Below are 15256 nucleotides of genomic sequence, written 5' to 3'. Positions count from 1 at the left end.
GGCACAACCTTTGGAGAAAACTCTCTCCCCCCTCAGGATTTGAACATGCACCTATTTTTTCAAGGATACGGGCCCAGAATCAACTAAGAATTATCAAACAAGTTTGTCGTTCATTACTAAGTTCAATTAGAACCTTTGAGTCATTTAAATTTTAAATTATTCAGCGCTTAATCATTACGTTTTATCAAATGCACCCTTAGACACCTTACTTAAGTTCTCGCCTTCACATCGGCAACATATCAAGATAGGGAGTAACAATTTTCAGTATTATTTCACTAAACACTTCATATTCTTCATTTAATAATATCTACATAGATGAAGCAAGATACATATACATAAAACAAGATACATAGCAAGGTACTTGCACATTTATATTGGGCTACTTAAGAAAAATGTCATGCAATAAAATCTCGAGCTTATGTAGGTAGGTATTATCTAGTAGGATCGATAACTTTTCTTTCGATTAACCATCCACTAAGTCTAGTGTGCAAGAAAACATAATAGAATCACACTTGTGCGCTTATATGAAGTGACGTATGCCTTTATCAATTAAAATTAAAAAGTATATTTATTACTGATGATGATATCTTCACCATTAAAATTGATAAAAATTCACCATAATTGTGCATTATTTACTTAAGGTACTTAAGACTATTTCTAACCATGAATGTGACGTCACAGGTAGTTAGTGCACTTTTGGTCAAAAAGTGCAATTTAACTGTGACATGGCAATGTCAGTTTTTGACATTTTTTAACGGTTGTATCTTTTTTGTGTCGAATATTGGATATGGTGATGGGGTAAAATCTGACTGAAAATTGGGTAGAAAAAAATTAATCAATAATAAAAATATATATTAATTAAATCAGAAAAATTATGTGATTGGTTGGTACATAAACTCACGGAAAGAAACAAATCTGTCGCATACTTGGCTGACGGATGGCTAACGGGCTAACTGACGGACGGTTATAAACCGTCAGTTTTCGTCAGTTTTGTACACCTCATCTAACGCCGGAAATTGATGGACGGTTAGAATCAATCCAATGCACAGTTATAATGGATTTATGGTCAAAATGTCAATTTGTGTCTACTTCCCACATTTTACGTGACTCGTTTGAGATATACTTAGTAACACAACCAACCAATTGACATATCGGTTAACAAACGGGTTGACTTTGTCAAATATCTTCGTCTTGTTTGAATTGTCATCCTCGGTGACACAAGACGGAAGCATTCTAATTTTCTATATTCATTTGTGCATACAAATACATAAACGCATTTTTTTAGATAGAAAATTGATATACATCTTTCTTTCAAGTTTTAAAATGAGTATTTCGGTTGTACGTTGGCCAAGCTTCATATTCTATATCCTTGTTAGAAATTGGGGGAACAATAATATGGATTGGTTCCTAAATGAATAAAGTGTAAATTGGTTAATGAATAAGATATTTTTTGTTCAGACTATCCTGGAAACAACGAGAGTGTCTTTACTTAGATGTACGAAGCTTAATCGGATAAATCATTGTTCATTTTCTACTGTCACCCTACACCCTGAAACCGAGAACTATTTTTCGGTCTATAGCTTATATATAAGAATTATATTATATTTCAAACATTTTTCAAGAGAAAGTTTATTAACTAAAGTATAATTGAATTAGAATCCGAACATCAACAAAATTTCGAACTCAACATCAAACACGAATTGTAAAACATATGAATTCGCTTAGAATAATTAATGAACAAGATATGATAATTAATGAACAAGATATGAATTCGCTTAGAATAAAAATCTATTTTTTGCTGTTCAAAAAAAAAAAAAAAATCGCTTAGAATAATTAATGAACAAGGTTAGCCTGAATTTTATGATAATTAACAACGAATAAAGTTGTTAACCACCCAAGATATGATACGTTGTTTACTGGCCATTCAGCCCTTTCTTTTAGCTGGGAGTTGATCCGTACACCACCTTATTTTTATCATACACCACCAAAATAATTATTTGGACATTTCTACCCTTCCTTTGAGAAGTTAAGGGGAGTTGGTGGTGAATAAAAAGAAGGGTAAAAATGTCCAAATAATTGTTTTAGTGGTGTATGGCAAAAATAAGGTAGTGTACGGATCACCTCCCTTTCTTTTAATCTTGATTAAATTAAATTAAATTAAATTAAAAGTACGGAGCATATTTAATATTTAATTTAATTAATGGGGTAAGAATATTCTCCTTTCTAATTAATTAATTAATAAATAAATAGTTAATTAAATATAATAAACTGAATAACCAATAGAGAAAAAAAAGGCTAGGAAAACTAGGAAGAAAACCAATAGAGATCCCTCAACTCCACTAATAAACTACTTCTAGTGGTAAGTGGTAACCCAGACCCATCCACAAACTCATCAAGATTTTTCACACAAACACATTCAATATTCAACAACCCCATTACCCCTCCTCTCAACTTCAAGATTTTGAAGCCTTTCAATTTGCCTGTAAATTTCTTCATTAAAAGCTGCCCCAGTTCCTTTTCTCACATGCTAATATGCTAATATCATCGACCCACACATAAATTTCAATAACTTTACTTCCACTTCTTCTTGAATAAACACTCATATGCCTGTTTTCATGAAAAAGATGCTAACTTTCTTTGATGGGTTTGTTCTTTTCAGTTCAAGATGCTCTTAATTGTGCTCTTTTTTATACCCTTTAAATTTTTCTTGATTTCAAAACTACCCTTTTGTTCATATCACTATTTTGTACTATTTTCCCTGTTCATATCGATTATCTTGATATGAGGAGTTTAGTGATGTTATTGATTGTGTGTATCTTGTTAGTTAGTGGAACATTCTCAGATGTAAATTCGGATACCGATACGGTTAACATTGGAGCCATTTTAATCTCTAAAAGCATCAATGGGAGGGTTTCAACCATTGCTATGAATACTGCTGTTGATGATATCAACTCTGATCCCACCATTTTACCTGGAAAATTGTTAAGCCTTACAATTTATGATGCAAATTACAGTAGTTTTCTCAGCATTGTTGGGGGTAAAGTTACTGCTTTGAAATTCATTTAATTTATAGATATTTTAAATTTTGAATTCAGTCCTATTGAGATTGAATTTTGAAATATGAAATCAGTCTTGTTCAAATGATAAGTGATTAGTGATTTCTTAGTACTTTTTTTGAACAATTAATTATAGTTATAATGTTTGTGTAGCATACTTTTGCTTCTTACTCACTAAAGGATAAGCGAAATTATCTATAGACTTTTTATTTTACTCTTATATTTCATGCTGGTATAATGGGCAATAATCTGAGTATAATGGCGGTCGGATGAGTTAGGTATAATGTCAAAAACGTAGCTTCGGGTTTAAAATGAAATTTTCTATACAAGTTGGGTTGATTTGAGCTGAAATGAGTTTGGTTCTAATTTTTAGAGGTCATATATAAAGATGGCTTAAATATTGGTACTAATAAGATTTCTGATAAATGGTTTGGAGGATTTTAAACCTTGTCGACCCGTTCTCTATTAGGCAAAAAGATTTATATTAGTGATTTGGCCGCTTAGAAATAAAAGACTCCCCAAAGTAACCCTTTCTAAGTAAATGGGTTGAAATTTCCACCTTGGTAGGCTTGTAAATCTCATGCATACATATGCGGTATATTTAGTTGTTTCATACTTTACGTTTTTCAGCATTGAAGTACATGGAGGCTGACATCGTGGCAGTCATCGGTCCACAAAGTTCGGTAATGGCCCACGTACTTTCAAATCTTGCAGATGAACTCCACGTCCCGTTTTTGTCGTTCACAGCATTAGACCCTTCACTTTCACCTCTTCAGTACCCTTACTTCATCCAAACAGCCCCTAACGATCTTTATCAAATGACTGCCATTGCTGAAATAATAAGCTATTTCGGTTATAGTGAAGTAAGTGCAATATTCACCGATGATGACCAATTTAGAAACAGTATATACACATTAGGTGATGTGCTTTCAGAAAAGCGTTGTAAGCTCTCTTATAAAGCACCATTACCACCAGACTCGTCTTTATATCCGAAAGATATACATGATGCATTAGTCAAAGTGAGGTCAATGGAATCTAGGGTCATCGTTGTACATACTTATTCTAAAACGGGACTTTCGGTTTTTGAGACCGCTAAGACTCTTGGTATGATGAGAAAAGGGTATGTTTGGATTGCAACGACTTCGTTATCAACGGTCTTGGATTCGATTGGTATTTCGTCTAATAATGCATCTTTTTTACAAGGAGTTCTAACGCTTCGGCCCCATGTACCAGATTCTTATAAAAAAAGAGAGTTTTTGAGCCGATGGAAGAATTTGAGTAATGGGTCTATTGGGTTGAACCCGTATGGTCTATATGCTTATGATACCGTTTGGATGATTGCACGTGCAATCGACAAGTTTTTCAACGAAGGCGGCAATATTTCTTTCTCGTATGATTCTCGTTTGAGTGATTTAAAGGGAACAAAAGGTTTAAATCTTGGAGCACTTAGTTATTTTGACGGGGGACAACAATTGCGTAGCAATTTGTTGCAAACAAATATGACTGGTTTGACCGGGCCCATTTGGTTCAGTCCTGACCAGTCGTTAGTGAACCCTTCTTTCGATGTAATCAACATCGTTGGGAGTCAGGGTTGGGTTATTGGATACTGGTCGAACCATTCTGGGCTATCGGTTCAAACTCCAGAGAGTCTTTATACACAACCAGCCAATCGTTCGTTTGCTAGTCAACGTTTGAAAAGTGTAGTATGGCCTGGAAACACAAAAGATAAGCCTCGTGGATGGGAATTTTCAAATAACGGAAGACCGTTACGAATTGGAGTTCCGTTGAGAGTTAGTTTTAAAGATTTTGTTACACAAGTTAACGGTTCAGATGAAATTCATGGATTTAGCATAGACGTTTTTCTCGCAGCCAGAAAATTAATTGGTTATCCAGTTCCTTATGAGTTTATCAAGTTTGGAAACGGTCACGAAAACCCAAGCTACACCGAGCTGGTGAATAAAGTTGCATACAACGTAAGTAAAAACGTCATTGTATTTACATCTTGTAATATACTCCTATTATCTTATGCTGTTGTTGGTAAATTTTTTTATTTTTTTTTAATTGCAATGATGATATGTACATATTGCAGGAGTTTGATGCTGCGGTCGGTGATATTGCAATTGTGACGAACCGAACAAAGGTTGTGGACTTCACACAACCATATATAGAGTCGGGTTTAGTTGTAGTGGTCCCCATAAAGAAAATAGAGTCGAGCGCTTGGGCCTTCTTGAGACCTTTCACTCCACTGATGTGGGCAGTTACCGCACTGTTCTTCATCGTTGTTGGAGCTGTAGTGTGGATACTCGAACACAGGCTGAACGATGACTTTAGGGGCCCACCCAAACAACAGTTGGTTACCATCTTATGGTAAGGAGTTTGAATTATGAGTTTGTTTACAGTGGCAAGATGGGTGGGTGTGTAACATGTTTAATGGGTCATTTTTGGTATGGGCCAACTGTGTTATTTGTTCCTCATATTTTCTTGTTTTGCAGGTTTACTTTGTCAACTATGTTTTTCTCACACAGTAAGTTTTAAATCCCTGACCCTCAAAAATTATATTCTAGGTGTGGCAATTTTCACCAGTATACTTAATTTTTGTTTTATATCTGACCCGCCCATTTGGCCACCTATAATTTGCAGGAGAAAACACAGTGAGCACCCTTGGTCGTATGGTTCTTTTCATCTGGCTTTTTGTAGTTTTAATTATCAACTCAAGTTACACTGCTAGCCTCACATCAATTTTAACTGTGCAACAACTTTCATCACCGATAAGAGGAATCGAGTCACTGATCACAACCAATGAACGTATCGGGTTTCAAGTTGGATCATTTGCTGAAAATTATTTAATGGAAGAACTCAACATACGAAAATCGAGACTTGTTGCTCTTGGTTCGCCCCAAGAATACGCTGAGAAACTTGAGGCCGGAGTTGTTGCTGCCATTGTTGATGAACGGCCTTACATCGATCTTTTTCTTTCAAACAACTGCAGGTTTCAAGTTGTTGGCCAAGAATTCACGAAAAGCGGCTGGGGCTTTGTAAGTACTTTAACTAAAATGCTACTACTGACTATCATACTGTTGTTTGACTTTCAGGGTCAACCTAACTAATTCTCAATGTGAGGGGGTGTTTGGATGTGCTTTTCATTTTTCAAAGTGATTATACGAATTTGAATAACTGGTTTAAGATAATTAGCTGCGATAAAATGAACGGTAGGAGATAGCATGTTAATTAGGGTGCGTTTGATTGCCTCTTAATTGAAAGATTGAGCATTGAATGCTGAATCAATTCAATGCATTTCTGTGCGAAATCATTTAGAGCTGAAAATACTCTTTTAACCATTCAGCACCCCGTTTCCTTTGATATACTCCTTAAATTATGTCCAGATGACTTATCAAACAATTATATTCTTTTATTTAATCATTTGATAGATGTACACATTACTTTTACATCATTCATAGACTTCATTCAGGATGATTAAAATTCAACGCTTAATCATTTTGTTTTATCAAACATTAGGAGATAGCATTTACTTTGGAGGTGCTTCCACTTTGAAATCAGTTGTTTAAGCGCTTTAAAAAATCACAACTAAGGAAATTAAGAAATACTAAGACCAAAAAGAGCATTCATCAGAAAAAAAAATACAACGAGCCATATGATTATATGTTTGTTTTCTCAGGCATTTCCAAGGGACTCACCGTTAGCGGTTGACATGTCAACTGCAATCCTAACATTATCTGAAAACGGTGAACTTCAAAGGATTCACGACTATTGGCTCAAGAGAAAAACCTGCAGCCCACAAAGCTCAGACTCAGACCAACTTCAGTTAGAAAGCTTTTGGGGACTGTTTCTAATATTTGGAGTGGTTTGTTCAGTTGCTATTCTTATATATATGTGTGTGACGCTGCGTGAATTTGGAAAACATCATACTGAACTCCTTGAGCCGTCGCCAAAAAAGGGGTCTCATTCAGTGCGCCTGCAAAAGTTTTTATCGTTTGCAGATGAGAAAGAAGAGGTATCAAAGAAAAAGTTAAAGAGAAAGAGGGATATGTCAATATCTGGGGTCAGTGGTAGAGAAGTTGACTCGAGAAATTGGTCAAACCGAATCCAAGCAGAAGTTGATGATGATTGAGGAGCAAATGTGAATATATGTGATCGGTTTACTGTAGAACAGGCATTCGATAAATGTATAAATGATAACTTTACTGTAATAAACAGGTTACAGTATATTATATAACAAAGATAGATGAAAGGATCTGCTTAAAATTTAATAGCTAAAAATTAAAATAAGGTGTTTCTTTTGTGGCTTGATTTGTTGTATGAAACTTGAAAAATAACCAGTTAAAATTGGCCACAGATTCTGCTTAGGGTAGGTGTTATATGAATCCTCTGATTAAAAATTTTCTTCTGTTAAAAGTATATTATATTATATAGTCAATTAAAAAAGACAAAATTGCATGGGGTTCCTGTGGTTTGTTCGAAATAACAAGTAGAGTCTAAAAGAATTTTTTCACCTTGGAGGGTCACTGTAGTTTGCAATAGTTTCATGGGGGGTTCAATTGCCTAACATCGTTATCTTTTTCTGTTAACTTTCATCATGTGCATAGCATGTGAGGGTATAAACGTCATATTTGTTCGGGTCAATCACCAAAATACCCATTTTTTTGGTCTTTTCTGAGCTGGTACCCAAAAAAAAAAAACCTTGACAAAATGCCCGCGCAAGGCGCAAGAGACCTTGCGACTTGCGTCCTTGCGCCTTGCGTCCTTGTGTTAAAAAATTAGGTCAAATATAGAAATCAGACACCACATACACACACACACCCCGATACTCAGCTCTTGCGACCACTTTGCGACCGACGGCGATTACAAAGAACCTTGCACTTGCGACCCCCTTGCGACCCGTCTACCCTTGCGACCTTTCTTCTGAGACTCACCACATCACCACCACCACCACCACCATCGCCAGCACCACCGCCATCAGTACATCTCACCACCATTACCATCACCGCCTCCATTAGCATCACCATCACACCACGATTGAGAAAAAGGAAGAGAAAAAAAACCGACAAAAAACGTGATCAATATGTCACAAGAACAGGTAAGTGTTTCCTTTCAACTATCTCCGTTCGATTACTCCATTTCTATGTCGAAAATGATATATAATTTTTGTTGCACACCAAGTGTTCGATGAAATGCTTCAACGAGCTTGGTGATGCAAAACTCACTTATAGTGTTGCTAGATTTGTTAAAGTTACAGTATTTGGAAGCTAACATTTTATAAAAACTGGAACACGATTGTTTTAGGGCTTAAAACTAGAATCTGGTATAGGCGCAAGGAAAGTCTTGCGTCCTTGCGTTTTGTCCGTAGTAGCTGGCGCAAGGCACGTCTTGCGTCCTTGCGCCTGTGTTATACACGAGACGCAAGGTGCGACTTGCGTCCTTGCGCCTGTATTTTTCTTCTGAAAAACTGTCTGTTTCAGGGATATGTTGAGGCGAAGTTGACGATGAAGAATATGCTTAATGTTATACCTCAACTAAAGGCATCAATGACTGAGAATCAACAAAAAAATTTTAGGGGAACTTGTTTTGGTCCTTGGCTAGATCTTTCTTACACCGGCAATGATCCGGGCCTTGTACATGCAATGCTCCAAAGAAAGAGTGAGCGACCGATAGGAATAGATGAAAAGTACCCTGCTGATGATGAGGAAATATGGTTTAGTTTCCGTCCGAATTTCAAAATTAGATTTAGTAGGCGGGAATTTTGTCTCATCACGGGGTTTAAGTTTAGTCGTCGCACGGACATGGCACATTACATTCCCAGAAGTTATAATGTAGAAACACCACCGATTAGACGACGTTGTTTCCCAAATCGTAAAGTTAATTCAAACATTACAATTACCGATATCCAAAAGCTTTTATATGATGGTGCTGATTTTGTGGTTAGTGATGATGATGTCGTGCGACTAGCCATTATTTTGATTGTGGAGAGAGCGTTTATGGGTAAGCAAGGGATTCATGTGGTGAGCAAAAAATACCTATGGCTAGTCGAAGACTTTGCTAAATTGAATGACTACCCGTGGGGTAATCGTATTTGGGATGCCACTTACCCCGTAGTTAAAGATGGATTTCAAGCTCGGGAAAGTCAGTTAGAGGTGGGAAAGGGTTATACTTTGGTCGGTTTTATGTGGTCATTTAAGGTAAAAATAAACAAGTTTGGTAGATTTGGTTAATACCTCTACATTTGAATCGTATATTATTTTTTTATGCGTCCTTATTTATTTAACTAATTTTGTAGATTTGGATTCTCGAGGCATATCGACGAACAATTAAAAGTTTTGCCCACAAGACAGACAAAAATGGAGTACCGAGGGCCTTATTTTGGAAACGTTCATCGGCTGAGACTTTTTCAGTCACTGATTACCTGCATCTACTAAACGTTATGGTAAGTGTTGTTTTTAACATAAAAGTTTTGTTGGTGCTGGAAGAATACAGAGTAAGGATTTAGGATAAAATGGGTTCTGTGATGGGCGCAAGATATATCTTGCGTCCTTGCGTGACCAAGGCGCAAGGTTCGTTCTTGCGACCTTGCGCCTGCACCTTACGTCATATCGCCAACGCAAGAGTAGTCTTGCGTCATCAGTAATTAGGCGCAAGGACGCAAGACCAACCTTGCGCTTGGTTACTGATGACGTAACACGCAAGGTTCACGGCTTGCGTGTTTGTTTCCGGGACGCAAGGTTTGTCCTTGGGTCCTTGCGCCTTCAGCTAACGTCTTATGGTCAACGCAAGAGTAGTCTTGCGTCATCATTTACGAGGCGCAAGGTTGGTCTTGCGTCCTTGCGCCTCGATGTGATGAAGACGCAAGATTTATCTTGCGTCCTTGCGCCTTTGGATTTAACTTTTGCTGCTGTTGTACAGGATGATTGTCCGAAGAATAAACGACCTTTTCGTACTCTGCATCCCACTGATGTTGAGAGTGGATGTCAATGGTGGTTAAAAAGTTGCCAATACTTTGATGGGACGGAAGTGGATGAGGAAGTTGAAGAACCTGTTGAAGATGAACCTGTCAATGAGGAACATGGTGGTGGAGAACAGTCTCAATCTCAATCTCAATCTCAGTCTCAATCTCAGACTCAATCAAACTTATCTACTGATGCAAAGGAATTATACATGTCTTTGGTGAAACGGATGGATAGGCAAGAGAAGGAGCTGCAAGAGTGTAGAACGCAAATAAATGATCACGAGAGACGTATATCTGAACAAGAGAAACGAATATCAGAACGAGAGCAAAATCAAGATGAGGAGTTACTTGGTCGATCCTTCTCAGACAATGAAAACGACAAATCAGCTCAACGGATTAGACGTGGAATGAGAGATCGACGACCAACGCGTGTACTAAGCTCCCCTTTCACAACACCGGGATACAGAAAACCAATCGAGAAGGTATATCTTTAATTACATTTTTTTTACCTTAAACTTGCAGTTTTGTCATTAATTATCGAGAATAAACAGGCTGTGTTTGTTAAAAGTAGGCGCAAGATCATGTCTTGCGTCCTTGCGCTTGTTTTGACAAACAGGCCCAAGGTATGGTCTTGCGACCTTGCGCCTATGTTACATAAATGGCGCAAGGTCATACCTTGCGTCCTTGCGTGTGTCGCAAGGGTTATCTTGCGCCCTTGCGCCTTTTTTCCTGACTTTCTATAATTCACAGCTGTCAGATGATGTTGCTCGCAAAGTGAAAAGGCTGAGGGTGTCTGAGGCTGAGGAGGTTGTTAATCTCGATACTGAAGAACAGGGTGTTGTTGAAGAAGAACCCCACCCTATTGTTGAAGAAGATGTTGTTGCTCCGATTGTGAAAAAGCGTAAACGGTCGCAAAAGGATTGGGTTAATGACGAGGAAATTTGGTCGATGGTAGACAGGCTAGTGAATGATCAAGGAACTCTACTACCACCACCACCCAATGCTTGGAGAGACGGTAGAAAGCACGTTGGGCCTGCAAAAGATCCGAAGAGTATGGTGGATAGTAAGCAAGAAACGCGGTGCATGTTCATTTTTCAGAACGAAAATTTTATATACCTCACACCTGAGTTTTGGATCAGGTTACTTGGTCTTGGATATTCCGGATACTTGGAAAACTTAGTAAGTTGCTCGCTTATTTGTTTCCATTCTTGGAAAACTAAGTAAGTTTCATGCTTATTTGTTTTATCACAATTGTAGCATATTGATGGATGGGCTACACTTATGTTGAGATATCGTCAGAGGGTTCTCCCCCGAGCAAGCCAGTATTCCACTCCTATTATCCCGACCGACTCGTTTGCGTGTAGTTCTCGATGGACTGTCATGCCATTGGGTTTCCTTTCTAGCCTTGCAGCGTTTCAGTCCTATTATGATGATACACAAAGGGAGGAAGAGAAACGGAAAGAAGCGGAGAAAAGAGGAGAAGTAGCAATCACAGGGGAGAATCCACCTGATTATATGTATTTGATTGGATTAGGGGATGGTAGTGATGAGCTATATCCATCCTGGGCCTATTGTGATAAGGTATGTTTTAATTCCCAATACAAATTTTAGGTTTTGAAGTGTTCTGGAACAGGCGCAAGGTTAAGTCTTGCGTTCTTGCGCCTGGTGTTTTAGGTTGGACGCAAGGTTGTCCTTGCGTCTTTACGTCTGGTGTTTTGAGGTGTTCTGGCACAGGCGCAAGGTTCAGTCTTGCGTCTTTGCGCCTGGTGTTTTTAGGTGTTCTGGCACAGGCGCAAGGTGTGACTTGCGTCTTTGCGCCTGGTGTTTTAGGTTTGACGCAAGGTTGTCCCTGCGTCCTTGCGCCTGTTGTTTCTGGTTGACGCAAGGTTGTCCTTGTGTCCTTGCGCCCTTTAGTCTTGCGTCCTTGCTTCCATTCTGCAGGCGCAAGGTATGGTCTTGCGTCCTTGCGCCTATTACAGTTTAGCTAATATTGTGTATGTTTTTTGCAGATTTTGATCCCCGTTCACTTTTACGATGCTCAACACTTTATTCTGATTGTGTTGAACTTGGAGGAACAGAAGATATTGGTGTACGATAGTTTGCCCGGTCATGTTGATCAAGAAATTGTCAAGCTCACCAAAGATCTGGGAGATCAATTGCCTGTATACTTAAGAGCAATTGATTACTTTAACCAAAAGCAAGACTCCCAGATTGTTGACTACTTGGAAAACAAGGAGAGCATCGAGTTCATGACCGAGGCAGCACCAGTCGTGCCGGTGCAAGGTGGAATTAATGGGGACTGTGGTGTTTGGGTCTGCATCCATATGGAGAGGGTGATCTTTGGGTGGGATGAAATCCCAAACATTGGAGATCCTAAAAAGGCCGCAGAAGACTACAGAGTGAGAATGGCCAAGACCTTCTTTCGTGCACGCTTTGATACCCAGGAACCCCCACCAAAAGAGAAAGCAAAAGTTGGTAACTGAGGTTTTATTTTGAAAACTGTAGTTAATTATGTAATTTGTGTATAAAACTGTAAATGTTGTAAACTGTGAACAGGTCCGTAACTGTATTTTTGAAGGCGCAAAGGTGTGTAATCAGACCTTGCGACCCTGCGTCCCGTAATAGCCGTAGACGCAAGGTCCTTCTTGCGGCCTTGCGCCTCGTATTTAGAAGCAGGCGCAAGGTGATTCTTGCGTCTTTGCGCCTTTTTATTAAGCAGGCGCAAGGTTCTTCTTGCGTCCTTGCGCCTATTTTTGAAACATACGCAAGGTTCATCTTGCGACCTTGCGCCACAAAATTTTTATTATTCTTGTAACACTAGCTTGTGCATTCAATATTATAACATATGAAGTAACACACGAAACCACATCATAAAATACTAATTAAAAAATATTACAACAATGGAAGACATCACACCTTAATTTGTTCCTGAAAATAAACGTATTCTAGGAACTAATTACTACCTAAATTGTACGTTGGATAAAACTGAGATTGATAAGCTTGAGATGGTTCGACTGTCTCTTTCGCCTTCGAGGTTGTGTTTCTTGCCCGTTGAGAAGTTGATTCACCTGTTCGGTCATAAGCAGCTGGGCATGTTGATCGAGAATGACCTGGTTCTTTGCAACGACTACAAGTTCTTACTTTTTTTGAAGTTTCTTCACCTTTTGAAGGAATGCGTTTTTTACCTTTAGGACGTCCAGGTTGTCTTTTCTTTAGAACTGGGGGGTGTACAAGTTGCAAAATCCCGGGAACCGGATCCGACCATTCAGACCGATGGGGGAGAGGAAGAATGTGTTCGGAATACGTATTTATGTATGTTTGAGTGCTGAACCAATGTGATACATAACAACTAATATCCTCCACTCCGAAGTGTCGTGCTGATGCAATCACATGACCGCAGGGTATGCCTGATAATTGCCATTGACCACATGAACAAGTTCTATCTTGTAGATTAACCAACCCATTTTTGCGTCCATCATGTACCTCTATTAGATCATTTGTCGATGGAAATGCTCGCCATCTTCTTGATTTGTCCGTCCTCTTAGCTAGCTTACGTTCAACATATGGAGTAACCGGTGAAGTAAGACTAACTGATTTGTTGCGATGTTTGAAATACCAATCCTGTATTGAACAACGAAAAAATTCGAACAACATGCAAACGGGTAGTTTACGAGCATGTCTTGATAGAGAGTTTATAGACTCTACACTGTTGCTTGTAAGGTATGAATACCTAATATGAGTAGATTGACTTCTGGACCATCTATTGATACCATCCTCACATAGAACTTTATAAGACGCTTTCAATCTCCTTCGAAATACATCCAGATGATCATGAAAATCCGACGCACGGTACGCCTTAACCATTTTCCAAAAGTGCCATTCGAAGAATTTCATCTTGTTGGATTTAGTTTTGATGTTCATGAATAAATGACGTGCACAATGAGCGTGAAACGTTTCCGGAAACATGTTTGCAATGCCGTGTGCTATTGAAGCAGCACGATCAGAAATAAAAGTAATCTCTGACATACGATCAACCATACCATAACTCATTAAATGATCTCTTAGGTTACCAAAAAACCATGACCAAACACTGTTTGTCTCGCCTTCACCAATTCCATAAGCCAATGGCAAAATTCCATTATTGCCATCCATCGCAACAGCAACTAAATTAGTACCCAGGTACCCACCCTTTAAATGTGCAGCATCGACGATGATTATCGGGCGGACATGTTGCACAAATGATCGAATCTGCATGAAATTTTCACAGTAAATCAAATATTATTAATAAAGACCTCATACACCATACGCAAGGCGCAAGGTTTTTATTGCGTCATTGCGTATTAGTTGGCGCAAGGTGACCCTTGCGCCTTTGCGTATGGTGTACATATTAAAAGGTGGTTTTTGCTAAAATATATTTACTTACAACTACTCCAATGGACATGTAACACATCACAAATTTATTTTCTTTATCGGTAACCAAATTGGTGATGGTCCCCGGGTTGTGGATCTTAAGGTTATGAAGGTAAATGGGAAGCATTCTAAAGGAGTCATCACTACTGCCACGTAACATCTCTATTGCTTGACACTTGGCCCTCCATGCTTGATTGTATGATACACTCACTCTAAACCGATTAGCTACATCATCACGTATATCTTTTGGTTTATACTCTCGATTAGCAGCCTTGAACGAATCCATAAGAATACTACCCAACACATTTTTAGTAGCATGTTTATTGTTTCCCATAATTTGTGTGCGTGAGCAAGTGTGTACGTCATGCAACTTTTTAACCATAAAGTTTTCAGTGTGTCTTATTTTGTATGCACTACATTTCCACTCACAATTTGGCAACACACATTTAGCGGTGTACCGAGATTTGTCTGACTTTACAGGCTTTATTTGAAAGTTTTCTTCAAGGCATTTTGTAAATAGCTGGTTTAGGAATTTTTCCTTGTTCGAAAACGTTTGACGAACTTTGACCAAATCAGATACCTGATACGTGGTTGGAATTGGGGTCGTAAATTCTGGGTTTTCTTCATCTTGCTGACTGTGTAGAGTTGGCATATTCCAGAATACATCTTGTTTTTCTTCATCTTCTTCATCTTCATCTTCCTCGTCACTTGCTTCATCCGATTCACTAGACCCAACAACAGGTATAAACGGGTTCTCTATTTTTTTTATTTTACACACGTTCTCGGCGCCATGGTTGAAGAAGTCAAATTCTTCTGTGTTTGGAGGTGGTAT

At 38.5% G+C, this 15256-nt stretch overlaps 3 protein-coding genes across 4 annotated transcripts; 2 read left to right on the top strand and 1 right to left on the bottom strand.

Moving 5' to 3' along the window:
• The first annotated feature begins 2387 nt into the window (after positions 1 to 2387).
• On the top strand, positions 2388 to 7343 carry LOC139845054 (glutamate receptor 3.2-like). 2 transcript variants are annotated; one of them, XM_071835279.1, is made up of 7 exons: positions 2388 to 2644; positions 2829 to 3037; positions 3687 to 5029; positions 5146 to 5423; positions 5549 to 5580; positions 5697 to 6091; positions 6733 to 7343. In XM_071835279.1, the coding sequence occupies exons 1-7, from the start codon at positions 2604 to 2606 to the stop codon at positions 7183 to 7185; spliced, it is 2751 nt and encodes a 916-aa protein (XP_071691380.1). In that variant the 5' UTR covers positions 2388 to 2603; the 3' UTR covers positions 7186 to 7343. The 2 variants fall into 2 exon arrangements, with proteins under 2 accessions (XP_071691380.1, XP_071691379.1); XM_071835278.1 differs by having other exon boundaries at positions 2388 to 3037.
• A 793-nt stretch (positions 7344 to 8136) lies between these two features.
• Positions 8137 to 12497, top strand: LOC139842598 (uncharacterized). The gene is made up of 6 exons (XM_071832718.1): positions 8137 to 8151; positions 8534 to 9250; positions 9349 to 9495; positions 10765 to 11193; positions 11272 to 11595; positions 12024 to 12497. Exons 1-6 carry the CDS (start codon positions 8137 to 8139, stop codon positions 12495 to 12497), a joined length of 2106 nt encoding a protein of 701 aa, XP_071688819.1.
• Positions 12498 to 12523: 26 nt separating this feature from the next.
• Positions 12524 to 14758, bottom strand: LOC139842597 (uncharacterized). Its single transcript, XM_071832717.1, has 3 exons — positions 14438 to 14758; positions 13745 to 14262; positions 12524 to 12761 (listed from the first exon to the last, which is right to left on the bottom strand). Exons 1-3 carry the CDS (start codon positions 14756 to 14758, stop codon positions 12524 to 12526), a joined length of 1077 nt encoding a protein of 358 aa, XP_071688818.1.
• Positions 14759 to 15256: the final 498 nt, after the last annotated feature.

The sequence above is a fragment of the Rutidosis leptorrhynchoides genome, chromosome 4 (genome assembly GCF_046630445.1).
Source record: "Rutidosis leptorrhynchoides isolate AG116_Rl617_1_P2 chromosome 4, CSIRO_AGI_Rlap_v1, whole genome shotgun sequence".
Lineage (NCBI taxonomy): Eukaryota > Viridiplantae > Streptophyta > Magnoliopsida > Asterales > Asteraceae > Rutidosis > Rutidosis leptorrhynchoides.
The sequence above is the reverse complement of the archived record's forward strand: the minus strand, read 5'-3'. Positions and strand labels throughout refer to the sequence as shown.

Bases quoted from the DNA above. Each gene is read 5' to 3' on its own strand.
- LOC139845054 (XM_071835278.1), top strand. From the start codon at position 2,782: ATGAGGAGTTTAGTGATGTTATTGATTGTGTGTATCTTGTTAGTTAGT. The intron at 5,581-5,696 runs GTAAGTTTTAAA...TATAATTTGCAG, and splicing joins AACTATGTTTTTCTCACACA to GAGAAAACACAGTGAGCACC. The intron at 6,092-6,732 runs GTAAGTACTTTA...TTGTTTTCTCAG, and splicing joins CGAAAAGCGGCTGGGGCTTT to GCATTTCCAAGGGACTCACC.
- LOC139842598 (XM_071832718.1), top strand. The intron at 9,251-9,348 runs GTAAAAATAAAC...CTAATTTTGTAG, and splicing joins GTTTTATGTGGTCATTTAAG to ATTTGGATTCTCGAGGCATA. The intron at 11,596-12,023 runs GTATGTTTTAAT...TGTTTTTTGCAG, and splicing joins CCTGGGCCTATTGTGATAAG to ATTTTGATCCCCGTTCACTT.
- LOC139842597 (XM_071832717.1), bottom strand. From the start codon at position 14,758: ATGGGAAACAATAAACATGCTACTAAAAATGTGTTGGGTAGTATTCTT. The intron at 14,263-14,437 runs GTAAGTAAATAT...AATTTCATGCAG, and splicing joins ACATGTCCATTGGAGTAGTT to ATTCGATCATTTGTGCAACA. The intron at 12,762-13,744 runs GTATTCATACCT...TTTCAAAAATAG, and splicing joins AGTCAATCTACTCATATTAG to GCGCAAGGACGCAAGAAGAA.